This window comes from Electrophorus electricus, chromosome 17 (genome assembly GCF_013358815.1).
Source record: "Electrophorus electricus isolate fEleEle1 chromosome 17, fEleEle1.pri, whole genome shotgun sequence".
NCBI lineage: Eukaryota > Metazoa > Chordata > Actinopteri > Gymnotiformes > Gymnotidae > Electrophorus > Electrophorus electricus.
In genome coordinates, this window is record NC_049551.1 from 6,460,332 (window position 1) to 6,486,825 (window position 26,494).

General features: G+C 48.0%; 1 protein-coding gene across 23 annotated transcripts in view; it reads right to left on the minus strand.

Annotated features, from left to right (window-relative positions):
- The window catches only part of dlg2 (discs, large homolog 2 (Drosophila)), a 155,089-nt gene that overhangs the window by 46,679 nt on the left and 81,916 nt on the right, over nucleotides 1-26,494 (minus strand). For all 23 annotated transcript variants that reach the window (XM_035535275.1, XM_035535289.1, XM_035535299.1 and 20 more), the window contains one exon: nucleotides 2,467-2,520. In XM_035535275.1, coding sequence (XP_035391168.1) covers nucleotides 2,467-2,520 — 54 coding nt within the window. The remainder of the gene's footprint in view (nucleotides 1-2,466; nucleotides 2,521-26,494) is intronic.

Sequence of the window (26,494 nt, forward strand, 5' to 3'; positions counted from 1 at the left end):
CAGAGTGGCTGTGGTGCAGTGGCTCTAAGCCTCCAGAGGCTGGCGGCAGCGGGGTGTGGGTGGGGAGGGGAGAGGAGGCTTCTGGAACCTCCTGCTACACCTCCCGACGTCCCTGCTGGCCCGCGGCACCCCGAGCGGCTGCAGACCAACAGAATGCTGTAACTGGCAGACAGACGCGCGAGTTATAATAATACTACTGAGGAAATGAACTCATTACAGAAAACAAGGGCCCTCCTCATCCAGAACAACAGCGCTGCTAGCAGCAACCGCAACCCCTGCAAGCAGATCAGAGGGCAGTGGTGATCAGAGACACGCGTGCACATCCACACATGCATGCACACAGGCAGATAGACATATACACACACACACTCCTCATTATGCAGGAAACAGACAGATTCAGAGTTGGATGGCGTTTTCCTTCACGTCAGGAAAACATGGCACCATGGTCCACTCCCCCACTACAGAAGCAGCGCAAATAAAGCACACACACCCCCCCCAGCAGGGGCTGGCATCTGCATTGTGTGGTGCTTTGGGAGAGGCTGCGTGAGGTAGCAGGCGGAGGGTGGAGGGGTGCAGCTGTGGGGAGGAGGGTTTTGGGGGTGTAGGCTCACATTAAACTGGTGAGTCATGGTTAGTGTGCCAGCATTCACGCGCACACACACACTCTCCATTACATCTTTCTGGTCATCTTTCTACGCATGTGCTCAGCACTTCTCTAGGAGCATCTTCCCCGCCCCTAGGACTCAGATACCGAAACACATCCCTAATGTCCTTAATATAGATCAGCCTGCAGTAATCAGCAGGCAAAGCCAAGCCCTCCCGGGGGCGGTGCCAGACAGCGGGAACGATCCGGGTGCAGTTAAACCCCAGCATGCTCCATCACAGCTGGTTCAGGCACGGGTTACTGGCCCGACAATCCGTTAACGTTCTCTGCATCAGCTGCCGCTGGTCAAGGGGTGACGTCACCTCAGTGGAGCTGCCCTGACCTTTTCTGAAGCTTCTGATGCTTCTGTCCTGGATTAAAACACATCCAACCCAGAAGCAGAAGCAGTTACATACACATACATACAACTGGTATTTAAGTCAGATATAAATATTTATGAATGCTTATGTTGACAACCACAGGCAATGTAGAGTTCCATAGGCACATATGAGTATGCACAAGTATCTACAAAGAAATGATTAGTTATGACGTGTTTATGAATGAGAGCAATAAGAAATGCCACTAATATCCTCAACTGCTTTGCTGATAACACAAAAGCAGCTTCATAATGTCACCATGAACAACTCCACGCCAATTAGCTTCATACTGTCACCATGAACAGCTCCACGCCAGTCTGCTGTCCGCTGTTATGCGCAGGAGAGCACGGACGTGTTCAGAGCAGCTCAACTCTTGGCGCTAAGACTGGACGCTGCACTGATATTCACACAACGTGTCCGCGGAGCCAAACTGGCCCGCCCCACTCACTAGCCCTGGGTGATTGGTGAGCACCTCAGTGTACTGCACCCAGACCCCAGCCTCGATCGGTGTGTAGGAAAACAACTATGGGTTTATATCGGAAAGACACGGGGTGAGTGGGGAGGCGGGGCAGGCCAGGAAATGGAGTGGGCAGAGAGGCGGGGCAGGCCAGGAGACAGGGTGGGCAGAGAGATGGAGCAGGTCAAGAGATGGAGTGGGCAGGATTCATGAGCACAAAGTTTAGGAAGCCACAACAGACTAAATGCATCTCGCTCTGTGTACACCAGCAATGAGCTACTGTTTCTAACCGTGCTTCATTCACATCCATACCTGACACGTGCATCAGTCGAGTTCATCAGTCGTATTTACTTCATCACACGTCCATGCGCTTCACTTGCACCCACGTATTATATTTATTCATTTTTTTACTCATGACGGACAATAATAATATTCCCCAACATGGTACAGGAAGCACAACGTAGTGCAGGAATTTGATCACCACGTTGAGCCAACACTTCTGTCTCCAGTCCAGCCTGTAATCCAGACGCACTCCACCCTTCTGCTCTGCTTTCCTCCAGTGTTCCCAGTCCTGCTGCTCAGCCTTCTTCACCCTTCATCTGTCTTTCCCTGTGTGCGTTCTCCTCCACCTTCCCATCACACCTCCTAATCCCGACATTGTCCATCTCCAGCTCCGCCCAAATGCCACGGAGGACAGGCAATTATATTTGATCCTGATTAAAGGCGCATGCTTGTGAAAGCTAGTTCTGTTCATTTTGAGTTTTATTTATGAAAACCCCTGCATAATTAGGAGAAGGGTCTGTCTCGTAGCGTACGATAGCAGATAAATGCAGCTAAATAAACCAGAAATAAACTTAATTCACGAATTACGGAACACAGCATGGCACACCCACCCACACCTGCCCACCCACACCTGCCCACCAGGCACATGCCTCAATGCTGAATGCTGAATGCTGAAAAGGAAACTAAGGAAAAACAACAGAACTCACGTAAGGTACTGACTCCAAAGTGTCCGTGTTGACTATGATGGGTGCAGGGCTTGCCTGTAAAAGAGAAAAACAGAGAGGAAGCGAGAGGGGGAAAGAGAGCAGGAGACAGAGAGAGAGAGAGAGAGATCAGAGTAGGTTGGCTATCGGTGAACTGCCCTAGTTTCTATTAACAGGAACTGTGTGCTGCTTGTGTAGGTGCTGTGAGGGTCAGCAGTGGTAATGATAAACACTGCTCCAATATAACACACACTGTACACTGAGCCAGAATGAACACCACGGACACACACAGTCACGGGATTACACAGACGCGATGAGAGATGACAGTACATGGGAGGACTATTTTAAAACCAAAAACAAGGGGAAAAAATCAAGAGAACCAAAAACTACATATGCTGGTCACACAATGTTGAAGCCAGTTAAATGTTTGTTTTCCCTTTGTGTCCAAACACAAAAGTCTTTCCATCAGCGCTGAAATGAGGCTGGTGCATCACCACTGCACAGACGCTGACCCTGATGATACCACACCCACACACCCACCCAGACCCACACCCACACATTCTGCTTAAAGCTCAGAGAAAGGTACTGGCCTGTCCAAGGATAAATCACGTTGCAAGAGCACACTCATGGCAAAGCAAAGGTTTTGAACATACCAGTTACTCCTCCAACTGAATGCATCTTAAACTTACTACTTCCTCTAACTGACCAGGCCTCCTTTAGCAGTGGCTGACCGTGGTCACAGAGCATGCCTTTCCTCTGCTCTGGCAACAGCTTACCTCATTCAGTTATGACCTTAGCCTTCAGAAAAGAAGCATACTACTTCAGGCAGAGGAAAGGGGACTTGATTACTAATAGCAGCTTGCCTTTAGGAGAAGTGCTCACACACACACACACACACACACACACACACACACACACACACACACACACACACACACACACACACACACACACACACACACACACACACACACACACACACACACACACAGCCCTGCTGAAGGCGTTAGCATTCAGAGACGGTGTGTGGGGCCCAGGTGAGCTAGAGGCAGCAATGTGGAGAGAGCGATTGATGTGTCGCCTCCTGAGACTTACTTCACACCACTGCTGCTACGCTAATTAATGTACAACCACAAGAAATAAGAGCTACTGTTTCCATCTGACAAACTGATGGGAGAGAGAGAGTATAAGTGTAGATGTAGAGAGATATAGGAGAAATTAAGAGCTCACATTTCACTGGTGTAGAATGATGATGACATGAGCACACACACCCATAGCCACATTATTTGAAAAGAGCCTTTTCTTCTCTAAAAGACAAAGTTAAGCGTCAGGTCAAAGCAGCAATGTAAAACAGCCTTATAGCGCACCATGCAACACAGGCCTATAGCGCACCATGCAACACAGGCCTATAGCGCACCATGCAACACAGGCCTATAGCGCACCATGCAACACAGGCCTATAGCGCACCATGCAACACAGGCCTATAGTGCCCAAGGTAAAACAGTACTATAATGCACAATATAATACAACTCAATACTGCTCAGTGTAATACAGCTCTATACTGCAAAATGTAAAACAGTACCCACAGTGTAACATATCCTTATACTCCACAATGACAGTGCCAAAACAAACGCAGTGGCCCTTAGGCACATGCACAGCAGCTGTAGCCCCTGTAGCCATGCTAATGCACAGTTCTGATTAGTACCATTCTTGGAACACAATGCATCCTGTAGTAACAAAGAATATCTACAGTAGCCTATGTGAACGGGGGTTTTTTTTGTACTTCGTTTATGAATTATGTTTGCTGAAGGGTTAGAAGAGCCTGACTGCACACCACTGTGCTACTGTCCCATACCGCCCGTCTCAGATGTGCTGCCATGGTCCTACCGTACGTCCAGACACACGGCTGTGGCTGAGTACTTCAACAATTAGCAGCTCCTCCACTGGGAAGAAGATAAACGCTCAGGCGGCCAGAAATCGTGTGCGATTCCCAAAGTACGATGTCATCCGTGGCTTGACCGGGGACAAACTGATGGACTAGAAGGTCAACAGCAGTAGTGTCTTGCCATTTGGAGCTAATGGACCTTGATGCCTCAGGGCCTGTCCTGAAAGCACGCTTGTGGTTCTTCAGACCGAACGCACCCTAGGGACCAGGCTGAACAGTTCAATATTGCATGTCACAGCTGGCCTTCTCGAGCTAACAGGCTCTCGAAAGCTTTTGAAGAGTGACCTTCTCAAGAGGTTCTCTGGAGTCCACTCATAATCTCACATCTAACGGAGGCAGAGTAAAGACCAACACAGTGCTTATGCTGCATAGAGGCTGGGAGTTATATGGAGGAGCATCTGAAGGTCTTAGTATGCTTAACTCTGCCAGCTGCATTGCGTTAAGGGCTACGTGGATCAAAGTGCCCTCTAAGCGAAGAGCTGGATGAGCACTACACAGCTCTGCCCGTCTCCGTGCTCAACTTCAAAGGTGTGCGGCTCTAGTCGCGCAGTCGTTGTCTGCGAAGATCTTGTAGTAGGACTTCAAAACCGGGAACATTCAGCGCAACACTGGCGTACTACAAACTGTCTACTGGCTTATGGTGAAAAAACTAAATCACCCAGGAACCTACCAGAACCCGCACAAGCACATACCAGAGCAAAATGACACAGGAACGCCTGATCATTCCCCAGTGCACCCCTCCTGGCAGAGTTCATGGTTCATTCCACGCGACACAAACATATACACAGCGCATCTGCGGGTACGCTCCTCGGCAGGAGCAGAGATCTGAGGATCCGCTCTAGTGCCGCAAATAGCCAGTGGGTTTCCGTCCTTCAGGCCTGAAGTGCTGTGGAGAAAAAGGAAAGGCACGTGTGGGTGTGCGCACTGGTGGCGCAGAGTCGAGTGGAACTCCTCGGTGTTTCGGTAAAGAGCCCGGAGACACTAATGAGAGCTGCACCTTCAGCTGCACCGCAGACGTCAGACAAGCAAGACTATTTCGAAAAATTTATTTTCATGTAAACCTCCTCAAAGGCTTTTCACATAAACTTCTCCTTTCCTCATTATGTGAAGCTTGTTGGCAGTAACCACCCAAATAAGAATGCTGTGGGTGTTTTGAATAATCACTGATAAATAAAAATTTGTAGAGATTTCTGAAGCACTACAGGAGCAAACAGGAAAATGTCAGAGAATGGGTATAAACAGTAACAGTGTAAAACAAAGGCAAAACAGTCTCCTTATAGCCTGAAATGTCCAGAAATTTAAATCCAGTTTGTTCAGACTGCAGATATGAGAATGTTGTATCAGATGACCCACTGACAGTAATCAACTATACCTATACAACTCAGCCAGAATCTAAAAATGTCATTCCATTTAACCAAGCAATACATATATACCTACCCCTCACCAGCCGTATTCCATGTATAACCACTCCCCTCACACAGAACACCCAGTCCCACATCCAGTCTGGACCCCACCACATCCACCCATACCCCTCACGACACATTCTACAGGGCCAAATCTGTTGCCCCAGTCTTCTTTTAACTGCAATATCTACTACTATAGAGCAGTGTCCTCTACAGGATCATGAGGGGCTCTCAGTCTAGCTGAGGCGCACAAAGGCTCTTTATGGTGAGTACTGGTTCGCCACTGGTCTGGGTGTACTTCTGTACACACGCAGGGGAGCCTTTGCAACAGTAGAGTTAATTATGTCTTAATAAGTACAGTGAAATACTCAATTACAAACATGATTAAGCTCTGGGAATTACTTTCCATATAAGCGACGCTGAAGTGGATTTCCTGTGAACGAAATCTCATCACCTCATTTCGGTTTCCTTCGCCCTTGGGTTTTAGTTCTGAGGCACTAGGCAGTACCAGTCGGAGAGTGGAGGATGAAGATGTGTGGGGTGCGCCTCGTTTTTTTAAAAGCAAACCGAACTAAACCTTGAACCTTCCGTTGAAGCAGGCCGGTCAGAAAGGGTGCAGCTGAGCACGTCTGCACTTGCTCGCGCTGCGGTGTGTGCGCGCCCAAATCCCATTTTCAAACAAATTTAAAACGCCAGCGTCTTCTGATCCCGGGCCGGATAGCGGGCTCGGACAAAGGCGGTGTGTTAAAGCCGCCGGGGGCTTTTCGGGTGACTCGGAGACGAACCACAGCTGTGGCGCTCGTTCCAGTTTACTGCTCTCGATAATTTAGGCCAGAGAGGCTCTATACATAGAGGCAGCGCAACAACCTCAATAATGCACGAGCACGTACTCGTTGCGAGAACCCGTCAACAGCAGCGCGGCTCAGGGATGGAGCGGGAGAGCGAACGCGCAGCCTACTTAAGGGCCGCTCAGCGGGGGAAGGCTCTGCACGCCGGACACTCATCGGCGCCGGCCTGCGTGGTCCCGATACGGAGAGGAGGCCTGCCTTCCTTAGGGAGCCTTTTCCGTAGACAGTGCATTACGGGATGCACGGTGAGAGCCGCGAGAGACCGTCTTTCATTTGATTCTGCTCGGAGCAGCAAAGGTGAGATGAACACAGCGTGACCTCCGCAACTGGTTAAGCTCGGGAAAGGCCATGGGCATGAGGGTGAGATTTAAGAGCAGAAAGTGCTCAGCTTGGATCCTGCAAAAGCACCGACGGCTGTAGGAAAAAGAGCCAATTAGGGGGTGAAGGGCGCATGTTTTCAGCCGGATTTGAGGAATGAGTCCCACTAATGCTGTGGTTTCATTCAGATGGCTGCGCAATGAGCCCCCTGGTTGGCCGTAACCCGCAGGGAAAGCAAGCCGTCCAGTGGGCAGACAGTTTGCTTCTGAGCTGCGTGAGGATTTGAGCGCTCCTACTGTAGCTGCTACCTAACATTTCTGCCGTAGATTGGCCACGCCTACTTCCCTGGCTCGCCCCATTCACCGCCATGACACTTTCTTGGTGGGGCTACTATTGGACTTCCTGTCTAGCTTTCGTCATCGCTAGACAGACAAGCAGCGCTCAGCCCAGAGCCGAACGAACATCGACGCAGGTTTGTCCGTCAGGCTCCTGTAGTGGTCCGGAGACTCAGCTCTGAACGCCCGAGTGGGCCAGAGCACCAAACGAAGCAGGAGGCAAACTGCACAGGTGACAGTCTGGCTCGTGGCAGCCACTTTAACACTGGATGAATACACTAATGGACACGGGATCTGCTCTGCAGGACAAAAGGATGAAAGCAGTGTGTATGAGAGAAATTTCAGGACAAAAATGTCCCGATTATGAAGGAAAACCAGATTAAAAAAAAGAGGCTTAACCTACCCTATCAGGATTCGCAAATGGTTATATGAAATTAAAGTAATCTTTAAAAAGTTCCATTCTTTAAAACTGAAAGAGCAAAACATTGCATTTTGGTTACGGAAGTTAAGGTTATGGTTAAGTAGAGAAAGTTCCTGCTGTATACAGGTTTAATCCAACACATGTGTATTACCTTCATGTTTCTAATACATAAATCACACATATGTGCACATGGTTTCAATCCGCAGACTTTTCAAACAAGTAAGATAAGTAAGTCACCAACAACAGCCATCCTGTGACAATATCAGATTATTTATATGAGGATTAACAACCAACAAACTGCAGCAGGCAGCCAGGAGTGATAGCAATGGCAGTTACACACACATATCATGATCACACGCTCTGGGTGTGTGTGAGAGCACACATTTCCACTTCAGTCCAAATGGAGTTGATATGGAGCCAGTTCTGAATCTACCCAAACAGCCTCACACTCCTCGGAGCAGGGACAGCCTGCCTAGGTACTGCATCCCATAGCCTAGGTAGCACCGTCTAACACACCACTGTCTCTAACACAACAAGCTACAGTCTGCATTGGCAGAGCACAGAACCAGTCTAGCACACGGCTTTCACGATGAGGCAGTAAACTGAGAGCGAGAGTCAGAGAGTCACTCTGATGGAACTGGAAGAGAACAACAGACAATAGCCCCCCCCCCCCCAACGCCATGGCGATTACCTGGTAGGGTTCGTGCCAGTCGTGCTGCGTGCAGTCGCACTCGCCCCACAGCTCGCAGCTGCCGCCACGGGTGTGCAGCACGGGGCCGCGGCTGGGGCTCCGCCACGAGCTCTCAGAGCGCGAGGGCGCCAGCCTGGCCCTGCGGCGAGGCAGCGAGGCAGCGGCCGCCGAGGGCGAGGACAGGTAGCCGTGTCGGGCTTCCGGCTGCCAGTTGCACCGGCATGGGGAGTCGGCCCCGGAGACGCCGCCGCGCATGTCCGCGCAGCAGCTCCGCTGCTTGCTGAGGTGGGCCGTCATTGCGGGCGCACTCGCCTGGCTCTCTCCGCCTGTCCGCGAGCGTTGCCGGGCTCGGGCGGCAGCCGGCAGCCGTGGACGCACAGCTGCAGTGAGGAGCCTGCGCGCTCTCTCCAGGCACCTAGCCAGTGTGCGGGCGCATGCGCGCCAGCGAGAGCGCGAGAGAGGGAGGGAGAGGGAGGGTGAGGGAGGGTGAGGAAGAAGCAAGAGAGGCAAGCAGAAAGCGACTAAGAGGGAGAGAGAGAGAGGAAGGCAAAGCGAGAGAGGGAGAGAAAGAGCGAGAGAAGGGGAGGGAAAGGGAGACTGAAAGAGACTGAGGGAGAGAGAGAAAGAAGGGGGGAAAAGAGGAAACGGGAGAGACTGAGAGGAAGAGAGGTAAAGAGAGACAGGAGGAGAAAGACCCGAGCTCTTTGTCCGTGGATGACTCGGCTAGCTGGGGGCCAGCCTGGGCCAGCTGGGGCGCGGTGCGGGGGCCCCATAAATCCCCTCCACTGTTCTCCTGCCAGCTAACACGCTCTCCGCATGATTAAAATGGCTTTACTATTTACGCCGCATCCGTACGATTCCACGGATATGGGCCGCAGACACAGACAAACTAGACTCCTTCCTCTCTAAACGTCCGCACAGAGGGAAAGCAAAACCGAGGAGATTAGATACAAGTAAGACATCAGTGTTCAACTTATGTGCCGACCAAACGAGGGCTCCACCAATTTGTTCAAGTTCTTGTTGAACTTCCAGTTTAGTGAGAACAATTGTTTATAGTCGAGAGTTACTGACTGTATTTGGGTAACTTATTTTATTTTTTAAATAATAATATTTAAATAATAATAATAATAATAATATCCATTCATGCAAGTTTCTCCAGAATGTCTGACTACAAATGCTCTTAAAAAACAAAGGGTCAGACAATTTGATATAAAACAGAAGAGACACTAATTATGGTCAAAATCTAATTCTAGTCTTAGAAATTCAGGAAATGAAATGTCAGGAAATGTTAAATAATCTGAATGAATATGTTTAATGATATAAATCAGGTAAATGGAGGAGACCCAATTACTGTTATATGATCGAACCTCATCAATAAAAACACACACATTTGACGTTTTCAAAATTACTGCCTTAGATTGCGCTGCCTCTAACTATTCTCAATACCTGATTATGCTCCTTGTAACTGGGATGCTCATAAACACTGAACTGTAATGGTTTCTTTGTGTGTCTTAGTTACTTGGGTTAAGAGATCATCATTCCAGTGTGCTATAACCCATATTCTCTCGTCCAACCAATCTTGGCAGAATAGTGATTTGCTTCGGAACAGGATATATCTGTTATTCCAGACAGCAATGGTGTTCAGTGTAAAGCTGTACTTAAAAATCGGTTTCCAGTAAAGTAATAATTTTGGTAAAAGGAAGCCGATTTGATGGGTAACTTTTGGCTGGAAAAATCACATCATAAGTCTAGCCCCCTACCTTTTTTCCCTAAATAAATGATGTAGGATGCAAAGCAAAAAACTATTTTGTGTGCCCCCAAAATGAAACCATTTAATTTTAATGGCACCATTTATAGAGTTGAAATCTATTGCTGCAAACAACCAGACTCATAACACCACCAAACAGGCTCTTCTAATACAACAAGTTCAATTTTTACAAATATAATTACAATGAAATGTATTCATTGATTTAGTGATTTTATTTTAGATTAAATAAATCAGATTAGAGATTAATTACATTTGAGATTAATAAAATTTAGAAATGTTCCATTTTAGTTAAATATATAAATGCCAAAATTGATATATCTCTTAGCAGGCACAAGTATATTTTAATTTTATTTACAATATTTTTCTCCAAATTCAGATTGTCACTCTCATCGGGAATATTTATAATGTTAATTCCAAGATTGGCAGTAGTTTTGAGTGAAATTCCACAAAGAGACACTAGAAGGCAGTAATGTATAGGCACTAGGTCACATTAGGTAACAGGGGGTAGTACATTTTATCCAAAAACGTGAAACTGGAATTATATCTAGGTGGATATTCCTACAAATATTCAACCAGTTATCCTCCTAAATAATGTAACCCAAATCTTTCCCCCCCCCCCCAAAAAGCTCTTCAAATTTTCAAATGATCATTCAACGAGGAACTTATTTGAAATTAATCCTTTTAATTCCCTTTGGTTGCTTAAAATCTGCTCAAACGCAAGTCGCCAGTATTTCATAAGGTTTTGATACAGCTTTGTAACTGAAGGTATTTATAAAAATCAGTTTGGGCGAATACATACTATTGGTGTAATTTTGAAAAGATTTGATCACATCGTGTGAAAAAAAGGTTATTAATTAGTTTCCCTTCTTGTGCAGAGCACTTTGATCTGGCAGGGTTGCAGACACAGACAGGCATTAAGACAGCGCAGATTACAAATGTGCCACAAACCTCAGGTACATGCCTATTTAAAGGCCTGGTGCGTTTGAGAAGTCGTCTCACATCTGTATAACATTTGGCACTTACAGTAATGTTTCAGAGATGTGAGCTGACTGACAATGACTTGCTGATCACATATGTTTCATTTAGAAACATTAGCATTCTTTATTAAAATTGCCAGCATCTTATGAGCCAACAGGAAGCTTCATGTCATTGGGCAAGGTTGCTTCATTCCTCTTCCTTCGGTGAATTCGTGTGAAATGCGTCATGCTGAGGGAACCGCTCTGGCGGTGTCAAAGCAAAAAGATTCACTAATAGTCTCAAATATGTTTCCAAACCCAGTGTTATTGGTACTGAAAACTACACCATCAGTCATGAGAAGGAAACGTAGGTCCAGTGTGTTCTCTTAGGGGCCGTCATAAACCTGGAGGGGAGAGTTTCTGCGACAGCAGTGTTACACATGCGTGCGTTACTTCTGTCTATTTACCATGTCGTCATCTGCCCAACTGGAAGTTGCAGCGCGACGCTGCAATTTTAAACCGTCGGCCCCCTGTGGAAAATAAATCGGACCGGTGCCATTTCCGCAGGGATGGATCAGGTGAAGCAAGTTACTGCACCACACATTTGCCCTGTTTCTGTCATCTGGTGAAACCTACAGGTAACCCTGCTGGTGAGAGGGCAGGTGTAAGGGTCCGGCCACCAGAGGGAGGCCTCGAGTCAACCGTACTACTACTCAGGCTTGATTCCCAACAGCTGGGCTAGAGCTTAAATAAGCCCAGTGACCCAGTCACTCAGTGCTGGGTATTTGCTAAAGTTTTGAGCCAAGCGCCTAGCCGGTAACTTCAGGTATTGAGGTCTGTGAGCCCTTGTGCTACACCTCACTTCTGGTCTGCGAGGGTGTCTGTGTTTTCACACGTGCCCTCCCCTTTCCAGTTTTCCTTCTCAAGTCTGTCTCTCTCCCGAGGCTCCCCTTAGCCATTAAAATTCCTCCGTTTTCTGGTTTGGTTTTCCCCAGTGCATCGGGTCTGCCAATCTTCCCGTGACGGCCTTTGGTCTCCCTTTTCCACGCTTGGCGTGGTGGTTAGTTTTTCCCTTTTCTTTGACCTGATCCAAGCTCTAACTGTTCTCCACACGGGCCCACCATTGTTAGAGTGTGGTTGCTCACCCAGTAGGCTGCTGGTGTGGTCACCTAGCTGACCTGGGATCAAGCCCACCTTACAGCAGGTCCTTCATAACTCTCCAACTCACTAGCCGCTCTGTTCAGAAGACCCCCAGTCACGCTGGATCAAGACAGGGTGCTTTACACACAGTAAGTGATGCTTGAGCTAAACCGTTCAGCTACATTATGACAATCACCTACTGGACACTGGCCCACAGTGCATGCCGGACACAAGAATGTCTTTATTTACAAATATCAGCCAAGTTCATTAACGTAAAAAAAAGAAAAAAGAAATTTGTTATTGTAACTAAGGCAGCTTTAGCTCTGTTTAGCCCTGCCTTAACACCACCACTGCAATTCTTTATCTGAGTGCAGGATATTGCCAATCAGCTCTTATGATCCGTGAACTCAATTCTCAAGTCTTTAGTATGACTAGATTCACCTTCCAACTCCCCCTGTTACTGCTGGTAGCAATAAGAGGACTGCAGTATTGGGAGATGTGTCTGTTGAAGCATTGCTTGGTACTGATTCGTTGTGTGCCTGTGTGTGAATGGTCAGTTTGACCGGACATTACTGGATAATGCCTAGGAATTTCATCAGAGTGCCTGACTTTCATTACCATTAAACTATCCTGACCTCTCCTGCACATAAAGACTGGCGCGCACACACACACAAACAAATAGGCATTTAGACCTTAACAGCACATACAGCTAGCTGTTTGGAAGCAAAATGAGACATAACAACAACATGTTGCTTGGAAATGTGTGTTGTTGTTTTTTTTTTACAGAGCTCTGATCACAACATAGCCAAGTGAAACCAGAGCAGGAACACCTGTTGGAATGACTCAGCAAAAATACTCTGTTTTTTTGAGTATTTCAAGCAAAAGCAACCTCTTGTATGCAAACGGACGAAGAATGCACTTCATAGCAACCCACCTGTCAGCATTCAGTAACATCTATGAATACAGCAGCAGATGATTCTGTTGTCAAGCTTTGTGTCGTGCATACAAAACACAGCATGAACTTACTGAAAGCATCACGTACATCCGCAATACAGCTCTAAAATGGAACAGAGTGAATATTCACTGAAAAAGTCCCATCCCTACAGTCTGTGAGCAGGACTGACACACAATTTTATGAATCCATAGCCATATTGGCTCTCCTGTGTTCAATCAATGAAAGCTTTGAAACAAATGACAATCCAGTGAAAACTACTTCATAGCAGACTAAGCACCCTGAGAAGTGCTGTGCATTGGCTCCGCCCACAACCACAGCCTTGCCGGAGCTCCAGCCAGCGCTGGTTCTTGTGGGCTTGGGTCAGGTGGTCTCACGCTGCGAGTAACCAGGAATCGCTTTGTGCCATGCACGGGCCATTCAGCCAGCTGAAGACGTGCGCAGAACGTCCCAGCGCGGTTGCACGCACGCCTGCGTGCTCAAAATACACAGCCGCCTGCCACCTGAGGGGTAGCCATAGCAACGGAAATAAGGAGTTGAGAAGAAGAGTGATCCAAACGAGAAACGACGGGCGGGGCCAAGCCCTTCCTGTTTCACCCTTGCACTGTTTGCCTGGGAGAAGGTCACAGGCGATGCGTTCATCCGACCGCAGCCGTGCAGAGGCCAGAGAGCGCCAGCGTTTCTTTAACGCCACAATAACGACGTCAGCCACGCACGCCTCTCATTTACCTCAGGTGCTCAAAGGAGCCTGCCTGCCAAAGAATTATGTACCTGTACCGCTGAAAACGTTTACCAAAAGTTTTTTGGGGTGCATTTATGAGTGGGTTTGTGTGTCCTAACTAAGTGGACAACTTGTGGACACAGACGCCAGCAAACGATGATGTCGTCAACGTGAGCGTTCTGAGAGGACCGTGGAAATGTAACCAAACGTGGAATATTCAACCATCCCTCATATTCCACACAAACTATGCAGTGAATGCCTCTCTTGTAGAGTGTAAGACAAGGTGCCTTATTCACACACGAGAACTGTGAGACCAGGCTGGGAGCTTGCGGTGTCCATGGTGGTGTCTGTCCCATTCAATATATTGAGGACCTTTTCAATATTCACAAAAGGTATCTGATCTCTTCAGCTGAACGGTAATGTGTCTAACCTCTAACTGCCTAACAAAGCCTGCTTAAGGAATACCTCACCTAGCCGCAAGGGTGCGTAAATAGAAACCGCCAATCAGAACAATGGCACAATGATCATTACTGTGGTCCAACACAAGAGGGCACCAGGCGCTCACTTTTGATTCATGAGAAACCACAAGATCGGGACTCCATTACCCTGAAAAATATGAACGCTGCAAATGGCAGTTCAGACAAGTGACTTTGTCCATCATAGTCTGCACCAAAGAGGCACTCCTGGACAGGAAAAGGGGAAACAGTAAAGGCAAGTGAAGAATGAGACGCATAACCGCTCTGATGGGCTTGTTTGAAGGAGAGGACGAAACTTCTCAACAGAGTGGAGTTCCTTAGAAAGGTGACGGAGCTGCTGTCTGGAGCAGAGCACACACTCTGCTCTGCTGTGTCCTTTAAAGGCAACAAGGTCCTCGTGTGTGTGTGTGTGTGTGTGTGTGTGTGTGTGTGTGTGTGTGTGAGAGAGAGAGAGTTTAGGATCTGTGCTATACTAAGTGACAGTACTTAAAAAGCCTGCCCTAATGGACCGGCGTGCAGCCACTAACAGAAACCTGCAGAGTCCATTGCTGTCTGAACCTTTCCATCTCCAGTGTCCTCAGAGCCGGCCAGCCGCAGGACGGAGTACTCCCCGCTACGTCGGGCCCCCAGCCCAGCAGAGTCCGCCGTTCTGGTCAAGTGCCCTACACCATTAAAGCACTCGGCGTGGACGTTAGATGAGGTCTGAGCTGTTCACGGTCAGTCTTTAGCGGGTCCAGGCAATAGCTCAACCCCAACCCACGGGAACAGGGCACGTTTCCGACAGCCGGTCTGACCGGGTCACGTGCCCAGGGACCGCCTCGGAGCGCAGCATAAATAATGCAGGGCGAGAGGAGAGCTCCCGGCAGGATGCCGGGGTAATTAGATTAGGTTTGTGCCGCAGGGTGGGCCGAGATCTCCACAGAGCCATAGTGGGAGGCAGAAGAGGCATGAAGATGGAGGCTGTGTTGATGGAGAGCTGATTGTGGGTGCAGCAGCAGGAGTGGTAGAGGGAGGGAGAGACAAAGCGAGAGACACAGAGAGAGAGAGAGAGAGAGAGAGAGAGAGAGAGAGAGAGAGAGAGAGAGAGAGAGCTAATGTGGACCCGTTAGTGCGGTATGGCTGCCGCAACGATACAGCACCAGGGTCTGACAACTTTCAATTGCCAAACTATCATAAATCAAACACGAAAGTCTGATCGGTTGGAGACGCCGCGCTGCACTGTTCTGGGAGAGGAATCAGGCTGAGCAAGCAACTTCTGAAATTACGAAATGGTTTAATAAAACCTCTCAAAAGAAAGACCCCAAAAAGAGGGAGAGAAAGAGGGAGGGAGGGAGGGAGGGAGAGAGAGGAAGAAAGAGAGTGACGAAGAGAGGAAGACAAACAGGACACAGAGCGGGAGGCATTACCTAATTAATCTAGCACTGAAAAACCTGAAGTCGCAGATGTTTGAGAGGCTAATAACAGAATATCGCAGCCGTGATATTCCCGCCACATTCCTTCTGCCGTCAACACAGTGATTTACAGAGCCTCACTCGCTACCACGGAAACCTGAATAATGTAAGTGCAGTAAAAGGTGATCCTAGGTCCGCTGTGAGGGCTACGTCGCTTCCCCGCTGCTAGAGCACGGAGAGCCTTCAGCCTGCTGCGCCGCTCAGAGCACAAGGACGAAAGCAAAGAATAGTCTTCTCACTGCGGTTCCTCCGCAGAAATGACGTCTAGTGCACAGGTGTGTGTCTGGAATATTAACGGAGCGATACTGACGTCTGGACATGCAGACATGGAACATCACAGAACTATGATATTTGTTGAGTGCTTAATATGACAACTACAAGCAGCCTAGGTATCTATGTAAGAGAAAGTCTCTAAGCAAGCCTAAACAAGCCTTTCACTGAACAAGCAGTAGTCATGACAACTTAAAAATCAACAATACAAATACAAACATACACAAACACACACACATTTCAGGGAGATGTCCTTCATCAGCTCTGCAAGCAAAGTACTTCTCTCCCTCTAAAGTGCTTCTCTTTCTTATAAACACACACTCACACACACACACACACACACACACACACACACACACACACTCACACACACTGAACATTTATTTCCTACGAGTGTATTAGGTTGTTGTAGAAACCATGCTTGCATGAACAAAATTAGTGTTACATGTTTGGTTCTAGTTTTAATATAATAAAAACCTCCCCATTTATCACAAGAAGTATTATACTGACTGCCGATACATGGTGTACCCCTAATATAAATGTTGAATAATTTATATTATTATTATATTATTACACACTATTATTGAATAACCGTTAATCACCCAGGCCTTGAGCTAACATGCTTCTGCTGACCTGGGCAGAGCTCCCGCGCTGTTTGCTGATGGTTACCCGCTACAACCCCGTGACAGACCGCAGGTGGGAAGCCTTGCTCCAGAGGCCATCGATGCTGAAGCACCTGTGTAACGGCGGGCCCAGGGCCTCGCTGGGGCTCACTGCTGCCCAGTGTGTAGCTCATCGTAAGAGATATGGCCTCCGCCCAGTCGAGACAGACCCCCCCCCCCTCCCCCCCCCAACACACACGCACGCACAAACATACACACACACACACACACGCGCCAGCAAAACCCAGCCCCTTTTCACAACCCCTTTCCAAAGGCAGCCAGACAAACACACAAAAAAGAGCTTATATCCAGACTGGGAAACAAAAATATAGAAACTAAGCCCCTGCTTCTTTAGTTAATCCCCTTCAACAAACAAGACATACGGGAGTCCTGGCTGCATTCCCAGGGCTCTGGCACTGTACAGCCAAACGAACTCACTGCTGTAACAGCCACAGTGCCCAGGCCTTACTGGTTGCCCTCCCATGACTGATCCTCCATATCCGGCAGATGTGTGTGTGTGGGCAGGGGCAGTCCAGGCTGCCTCTCCCTGGCCCGCAGGACGGCTTGGCCAAGACAGATGCTGGGCTTGGCTCAGCTGCACCGTGCAGAGTGCTGCCAGGACAAACACGAGTGACACAAACGCAGCATACGCGTGGTGATATGGGGCCCGCGCGGCCCGACCAACTCGGGTTCATTCAGAGAGGGGGCGGGGCCGTGACGCACATTGCACGGCACGTAATCAGCACTGCGGGGAAAGAGTGTAGCGCTGTACGGCCACAAGCAGATTACAGCCAATCAATGGGCTGATGGAACACACACACACACACACACACACAAAACAGTGAGAGAGCTAAAAAATTTGCAGCGGTCTATAAAAGTGTTTCCATCTGATCAGGCAAGGAGAGCAAGGTAAGTGGGGAGGTGGGGAGCAGCGCGGCTGAAGATGCGGTCGCCATGATTACGGGATGCAGCGCAGCGACATCACAAGAACCCAATCAGGCAGGCAGAGGAAACAGCCTGCTGGCATTTCAGCAGTTTCAACCTAGCCACACACACACACACACACAGGTAAACTCAGTCTTGTTAATGAAGGAGCCTTGCAGTGTTGATCTGTTCCCATCTTGCCTGACTGACTGCGCTGTTCGTGGCTTTGCTGCACGTGTGGTGCTGATGTACTGCTGCCGTGTGAGAGCGCACGCCGGTAGCCCTTTCGCACCACCGAGGGATGGGTTCTGCTCCGGTTCATGCTTCTCAGAACCTTGGTGCTATTCTGTGAACTGGCCTGCGTTTGCAAGTTTTACTGAAACCAAGGATGCACCATCAACAGAGTGCTTGGCACAGTGCACAACAGTAGTAACAAGATGGCGGAGCGCAAAGATTACATGCGAGCATTTGTCCTGTTGTTACAGGTGTATTTTTTTTTTAATCTAAAAAGCAAGCTATGATCAACATAAGACAGATAAGACAGATAATAATAATAGATCGTGACATAAAAGCTAACAAATAACGTTAATATAAAATCTAATATTAAATAGTCATGGAAATAGAAGACCACCACACGCAGGCCAAGTTGAATGTAATCAATCAATCATTAATGGCCGACGTGAGAGACGAAGGGTTAACTTCCAGCGTTGCTGTAGCTGAATTCAGCTCCTCAGTCTTCTGGTGTGCCATCGAGCACAATACAACGTGCCGGCAAATGACCCCATCCAGCTCCTCTGCGCGATAACGTGACATGTCCCGCACGTGGTCACGGTTCACGCTGAAGAACCAACTGTGCTTTGGTTCCACCTGGGAACAAACCTTTTGGGTTCTGGCACGGTTCATGCGCCGAACGGTTCAAAATTGGGTGCTCAAACCAGAACGGTTCTGGTTCCTCACTGGTGGAAAAGGACTATTGTTGGAAGACTCGGATGAGGGCCCTGATTGGATGAAATCTGCATTGTGGGGCTTCTTTGTGTGCTGTGGGATTATCCAGCTCCTGGTTGGTGACAGATAAGACTCGCTTCTTTATTTCTTTTTTCACCCATGCTGTTCTCTAAAACTCGCCACTCCCTCTCTCCTCCCCTCTCTCTCCGTTCTCCCCGTCATCCTTCACTCACTTACACCCGCGCCCTTGTGAGCAGAGGCAGTGAGGATGAGGAGGAGGCGACCAGGTTCCCGGCGCCTGGCGGGCAGTGTGGGAGAGAGTTGCGTGTTGTGGCACTGGAGCGAAGTGCAGTAGAGAACCGTTCCGCAGCCCCTCCCCCTACACACGCTGGCAGGAGCCCCTCCCCCTGCACACTGTAACAGTAGGCCCCTCCCCCTGCCCATGCTGACAGGAGCTCCTCCCCCCGTGTCAGCCTGCTGACGTGAATACACTCCCGCTTCCCGTGTGTGCCTTCATCTATCATAGATGGTCTTCACTCCCACATCACGACTCACATCACAGGGACAAAGACAATGTTAAAGAAGAACATTACATGAGAACAGGGACACAGTGCCATCACACACATTCCATACGAGGAGACTGTATGAATGGGAAAGCTTCTAACACTCCTAACCAGGTGGCCACATCACAGCAAGGCCCGCCAGAACGAATCATCGTGCCCATGAAGGAGCAACCGCGAAAAAGCTAGGCCTGTCACGTTCAGCGTCGCCAAACCTTTGTTCCTCCTGCTGCGGAGATATAGAAGCTGTAATCAAACTGAAAACTCGTTAGAGCAAGACTTTTTTGTGCCATTCTTTTTAGCTTGTACCAGCGATTTGAAATATGGATTTGAAACTTTTATTTCAGATACCAGTTTTGAGTATATAGGTTTCCATCCAATCATAGATCCTAGCCTGGTCTTGTTTGACTGCTGAGTGGACAGTCTTATAACAACCTACCTAATAGTGGGTAGGTGAGGCACTGTGGCATGGACTGTATTAAGCGAGCCCATTGCACCTGTGTTCACTACAGAGGTTCACTAACTGGTGCACTGTGGTGCATCGATTGCTCTGTATCACTTGGAGGAGTCACCGTTCCCCTCTGGCATGCCGTCAGGAGACACTCGATGTGTCAGAAGTCGTTTCTCGGTACACCGTTGCTACGGCAGCTCCGGAACATCCCACGAAGTCAGCAGTTTTCGAGATGCTACCATCCCTTCAACCCTGTACCCAATTATCACACCGTATTGGACATCAGTGAAATCATGTCCTTTGACCATGGCGATCTTGTTAACTGCTCTGTAAATCAGATAATGTAGCTCTTGTTACAGGATAACAGTGTTGGCTGTCTGCCACACCCCAACCACCCACAAACATCACAATGCTAACTAACATCATTAATCCAGTCAGCGTATTCGGACCTGCAAAGATGATGACAGCGCTCGTGCAGCGTGGCGCAGATCAAGAAGATCTCTGAACATCATGTGAGCTTTGATGACTCATCACAGGCCCACAGTCAGCCTCCTACCCGACAGCTGGTCAGGCCACAGTGTAACGGCACGGAAGAAATTCTCTAAATTCTCTAAATTTTCCCCATTTATACCAGTGAGTACTACACTGTTGACTAAAACATGACCAACCGGTACCAAAATCCAGGCATGTATATGTGACTGTGTGTTGAACTGACTTGCCGTGTGTGTACGTGAGTGTGTGTGAGAGCTGTCAGCAAGCTGTTAGGTACACCAGCGGCATCAGTGAGCATGCGGTCTTGCAGGCCGTCTGGATGATGAAGGCGAGGGCCCCCCAAGGATATTGTCCCCCACACTCACTCCCCCGGGGACCCTGCATGTTCCTCATGGGTCAGAGACAGACGGAGCATCTCTCCTGAATCACAGAAAGCCTTCCCCACAATTTGTCTTGCCAATTACAGGGTAAACGAAGCACTCAGCCAAACAGGTTCTCTCATAATGAATCTGCACAGACAAAGGCCGAGGTTCTTTTTGAGAGCATGAAATAAAATAAATAAACGAAAGAAATGGTGCACCAATACATCAAAGGAAACTTTTATCTTGGTTAAATAAAAACCTAATTACTGGACAAAAGATGGAGATGAAAGACTGTAGGTAATCTTACTTTCAGAAAAGGGTCAAGCCCAATATTAATCCCGCTAACCTCAAGCCAAATGCACATACACAAACAAACACAGAGTGAGAGAGAGAGAGAGAGAGAGAGAGAGAGAGTGTGTGTGTGTGTGTGGGGGGGGAGAGAGAGAGAGACTGAGAGATAGAGATGTGTTTGTGAGTGTGTGTGCTATGAGTTGTTTGCTAATGCTCATGGTTCTAGGGAGCCATATTCATTAAACCAGGACTAATGAATCCTCCTTCACTCTCTAGGGCCCTGAACACAGCTCACACATAGCCTCCGACCGCTCACCCGCTCGTACTACTGTACCCAATCACTTATTCTGTACATGATCGCTTATTCTCACTTTCAACTTTCTACAGTGCAACAGAGCTTAATTTGGGGGATTTGCTGCATGATATTTAAAGCCTGTATATGCATAAAAATGTGTGCTATCTGTCAGTGGGCTGGATCTTTGACTTACAGCTTTCTACTCAAACTTTAAGTTAGGGTAGAGAACAGTACACTTCACTTTTCTGGATACACAAAGAAAAACAGGTTCTGCTAATGCACACACATCCTGACACCCACAACGGCTGGAACACAATATCTGCACACACATATACAATACAGACAATACACCACACTGAGCAGCAATTGGCTTCTGACAACCCATTATTTTCTTAGATCTGACATGCAGTTTAGTCACACTGGACAAAATAAAAGGCTTTTTAAACCACTTTAACTTGATTGCAAACCCAACATGCAGGATATAATCTTATGTGGTTAAAATGGGAGTCCTGTATGACCCACTTCATACACGAGATTCACCACAAAAGACACCTTCAGGACACAGACGCTACGATATCGATTCTGCTGAGACACCTGCAGTGCAACATGAGATTAATGTGAGCAGAGCACTACAGTTAAGCAAAATGAGCTGGAGGTGTGGAGGTGTTTCATAATAAGTCTTGGCTTCCACCTATACAGAATGCCATCAGCAGCTACAATGGCAACTGGCTGCAAAACGCGAGACGTGCAAAACTTTACAAATGCGACGGCTCACGGACCAGGACCCGAGAAGCCGTATTACAGATGGTAATCTATGCACCTCGGATTTGTGCAGGTCAATTATTTAAAAAAGAGCTCACGTGAAGACCAAGGGAAAAAGGCAGAGTGGCTGCCTGGCTCCTACTCTAACCTGCCCTGGTTCCACCCTGCGCCATCACAAGTGCCTTCTTCAAACATTACGTGCATAAATCAAGTGTCAACATAAGTCCACAAAATGATAAATGAGCGTTCATCCATCTTTAATTAGGAAAATCAATAACGACGGAATGTCAAGAACTGGCTGCGTCGTTTTCCCTGCAGGTCCCCCAATAATGAATTCAGAAAGTCGGCCATGAAGTAATACTGAAAACGTCCACGCATCTACTTACCGTCCGATGTAATAACGTAAAACACACTGGCCCAGGAACAGCTGGTCCGGCGCACGCGGTGGACTCCGGACTGCCCCGCCTCTGTGTGCCTTCGTTCATCAAATGCCTTCAGCATTTGGCTAAAGCTGGAATGCCATTTGACGCACACGGGGTTAGTGGTGGGGGTGTGACAAGCATTGCAGACCGCGCTACTGCTGAACCAACATGGCAGATAGGATCCTTTTCCATAAAACCCATTTGAAAAGCACCGGAGTGGCAGGATGAAACCTGACGGAGGCGGGTGGCGGGTTACAGCCGAGGAAACAGGCTTTCAGTACTCGCTAGAAGCGTATGCTTGGCCCGAGCTCGGCACCTCACAGTTCACACTCCACGTGCTGCATATAGGCGAGAATTAAACAAGAAATACATCAGTGACAGAAGTGTCATTTAAAGCAGCTCAGATGTGTTAGAAGGGGGTTGAGGGATTTGATGACTGTGTGCATCTATTTCTCAGCGAGTGCATTATTTTTACAGTTCCAAATACAGGATTCTCACAGCCAAAACAAAAGCAAATCGAATAACTAAAGAATCTATTTTTTACATGACTAGCTGTTTTTTTTTCTGTTGTTGTTAAACACCTAAACAGTAATGGATGTTTCACATCATTCCCAGTCAGGCAGAGCGCAACCTCTCCGACAGCTTTAATGCAGAACGATTCAGACCAGTGCAACTTTTCACTGGGCTTCAACACCGTCAGTACAATGGAACAATCATTTAAGCCTCCAAAAATCCCAGCAAAGCTCAGTCTCAACTACATCAAACTCACTGTAAAGCTAGTGTCTAGGGAGCTTTCCAGTATACTTACCGTCTTTCCGCACAAAAGCAAGAACCCCCCCCCCCCCCCCCCAAAAAAAAACAAAACTACGCACATTTTCCGTCAGGCTTTACTGTCTTTATTTTGCCTTTCACAGCTTCTCTGCGGCGGACAAGAAAGGAGTGAGCTGCCAGCACTGCGTTATCGCCTCCTCCGACAGGACTCCATGGCCCAGTTACAACTCCGGACACCCACAAATCTAATGAGACACTTTACAAACGATTAGGACGTACCACGGTGGACTGGAGGTGATATCATTACTCAAATGAACATAAAGTGCACAAGGTCCAGAAGTACGCGATGATCTTCAGAGAGTGGTAAACTTCTGTTCTACAGTCTGAGACCCCCATGATAAATGCAAACCAGTTTTAATATCCATTTTGAAGAAGCTGATAAACTTCTTTGTATTCAGCAAGGGCTCAGAGCTATAAATATCCCTCTCATTCGAAAGAAAACAAGAAACAAGCAATACAACGTATATAAAGACGGATGTCTGGACGATCGCTACACGCGAGTCACAGGTGGCGCAAAAGCAATTTAGATTTCACATTGTATGTTGTGTCGTTGGGGGGGGGGGACTGTTCCCTCTGGTGCCTGGAGACAGGAGCCAGACATGCCATTTAACAGGAAACCTGTTTGAAAAGCTGCATGGCCGTACCCTGCCCCGTCCCTGCTCACACGCGGGCAGCAAACATGAACGCCCCGCTGAAGCAGGCAGGGGCAGCTCGTACATGTCGAACCATTTCAATGGTCTCTGCCACGAAATTTGGTCCCCAGCAGACCGCAAGCTCATAGATGAGGCAGCGGGGGCTCAGAATGGCAATAGCAGGTGAAGGGGAAAATAACCCTCCGATCTGATCTATGGGTTACCGGCGTTATGACGTCCCACTGAATGATCTGCTGGAGCTTGAATGGCTTAAAGTTCGCTTTTATCCTTATCCTCGATTTGTTTTAATGTGCCGGAGGTGATATCGACTCCCACACCATGCTTGGTCTCCTAAGAGTCCAGGCAATTAACACCTGTTACCACAGCCCACCTGTAGCCTTTCCCACGGCCAACGCGGATGTGTTCTCGTGCAGGTGTGAAATTTACAGAAAAGCACGCTGCCGGCCTGCTCTTATGCTGATACAGGTGCGGCTCAGGAACACCACCCGAAAGGACTAGAGGGAGTCTCGGAAAACCAGGCACGTACGATCGACAGCTGCAGGGAACCAGGGGTCAAGATGGGTGGCAGGGAGGGGGCAAGAGGAGACAGACAGACAGAAAGAAAAAGAGAGAAAGGGGGGGGGAGAGAGAGAGAGAGAGAGAGAGAGAGAGAGAGAGGGGGGGGAAGAGAGAGAGAGAGGGGGGGGAAGAAGAGAGAGAGAGAGAGAGAGAGAGAGAGAGAGAGGGGGGGGGGAAGAGAGAGAGAGAGAGAGGGGGGAAGAGAGAGAGAGAGAGAGAGAGGGAGAAAGGGGGGGGGAGAGAGAGAGAGAGAGAGAGGGGGGGGGGAAGAGAGAGGGAAGAGAGAGAGAGATAGTGGGGGGAAGAGAGAGAGAGAGAGAGAGAGAGAGAAAGGGGGGGGAGAGAGAGAGAAAGGAGGGGGAGAGAGAGAGAGAGAGAGAGGGGGAAGAGAGAGAGAGAGAGAGAGAGAGAGAGAGAGAGAGAGAGAGAGAGAAGGGGGGGGGGGGGAGAGAGAGGGGGGGGAGAGGGAGGAAAGCGCAGAAATCTTTAGACCTTCCCTCATCTGCCTAATATTAACTACAGCCAGAAGTCAGCACTGTAAATATGGCCAAGACAACAGAGCACAAGGCTCAGTCTACAGTGCAATTCAAATCACCACAACTTTTGTTGTCGCTTCCTGTCCCCGTTTCATCCAGTGTGTAAACACAAACTATTAAACAAACCACAGGGGGGGGGAGACAGAAAGAAAAAGGATGTCCTAAAAAATGACAAACTGGAGGGCTTGGGCCTGAGCCTTCTTCTAAAATGTCCCAGCAACAGCAGCAGAAGAGAAACAGAGAAGACGTCTGGGAAGGTCCACGCTGTATCTGGCCATTTCATTTGCAGACAGCAAAGGTGAAAAGGGAAATGGTGTGTCAAAGTCTACCGTGCAAAGGAAAAGAGTTAAGAGAGAAAATGGTGTTGATGTTTTCTGGCTGATTACTAGTTCAGTGTTCTGGTAGATGGAGTTGGTGTCCAACAGTGAAGAAATGGCCAGTGAATGAATGCATGGAAAAAAAAAACTACTGAACATCTCTTGAGATTAGTAGACGTGGAGAAAAAATAAATAAATAAATAAAAAAAATACACCCAGAAAAAGGCAACACCAATTATTTAATCACTTTTTAATGACACTGTATCTAGAAGTTTAAAATAATTTTTGTGGCTGATCATGTGCAAAGCAAAACATTCAAACTTTACATATGAGAGGATTTGAGCAACATGACATGCCAACAGATGTTTCACTTGTATTGTTTCTAAAGACAAAAGAATACAGAAGTAGCCATGGAAAACCTGATATGTAAATTGTATTATTTCTAAGTGTATAATGAAACTGCCAGTGTACTGGTGAACATTTCTGAAATAAATCTTCATTTTAATCAAATATAGGCTTTTGCATGAGCAGTTTAAAAGGTACGGATGCAGAAATCACAGGAATCTGCTGTTCTAAATGTGACAGTGGACGTGAGAGTCATTATGAGAAGAGACAGAAATCCTTTAGATGGTCAGATTAAACTGTCTCGTTAGGAAGCGTGTCAATACTACTCTGCTGACAGGACTAACAAAATTGCTGAACTAAATAGAAATTGTTAGTAATTTAATTACAATTAAAACTAAATTAATTTTACACCCTTCAGGTGGCAAATGACATATGAGAAAAAAGACAGAAGTACCATTTCTGGTGAGGCAGCGATTATTATGGGATGACCATTATGGGATGTGCGCCAGCAGACTGGACCAGGACAGGGACAGGCTGTGGGCTGGACTATGTTAGTATGCTTGTGGGCGGGACTACAGAAGTGTTTGTGCCATGCTGACAGGCTATGCAGGCTCTCCTGTTACTCCAACTCTTTGTGCATGAGCAGATCTGACGCCGCCGCCGGCCTGGTCCATAACACACACGCGTGCCAGAGCCTGGCTGGATGCTCACCTAATCCAACATCTGCTGTTACTGCCAACCTCGGTCCCCTCTGAGAGACGGCCCACCTCCTCCTCAGAAGGCACGCGCCAGAAAGGCTCGGCATGGCGAATTAGAGAACGCTCCAGAAGCTTCTGCGTCTAAACGCAGCAATAAGCCCCACCCCAACGCAAACACTCCACCGAAGTGGAAAACACCCTCCATCAGACTCCAAAGCATTACACACTCCTC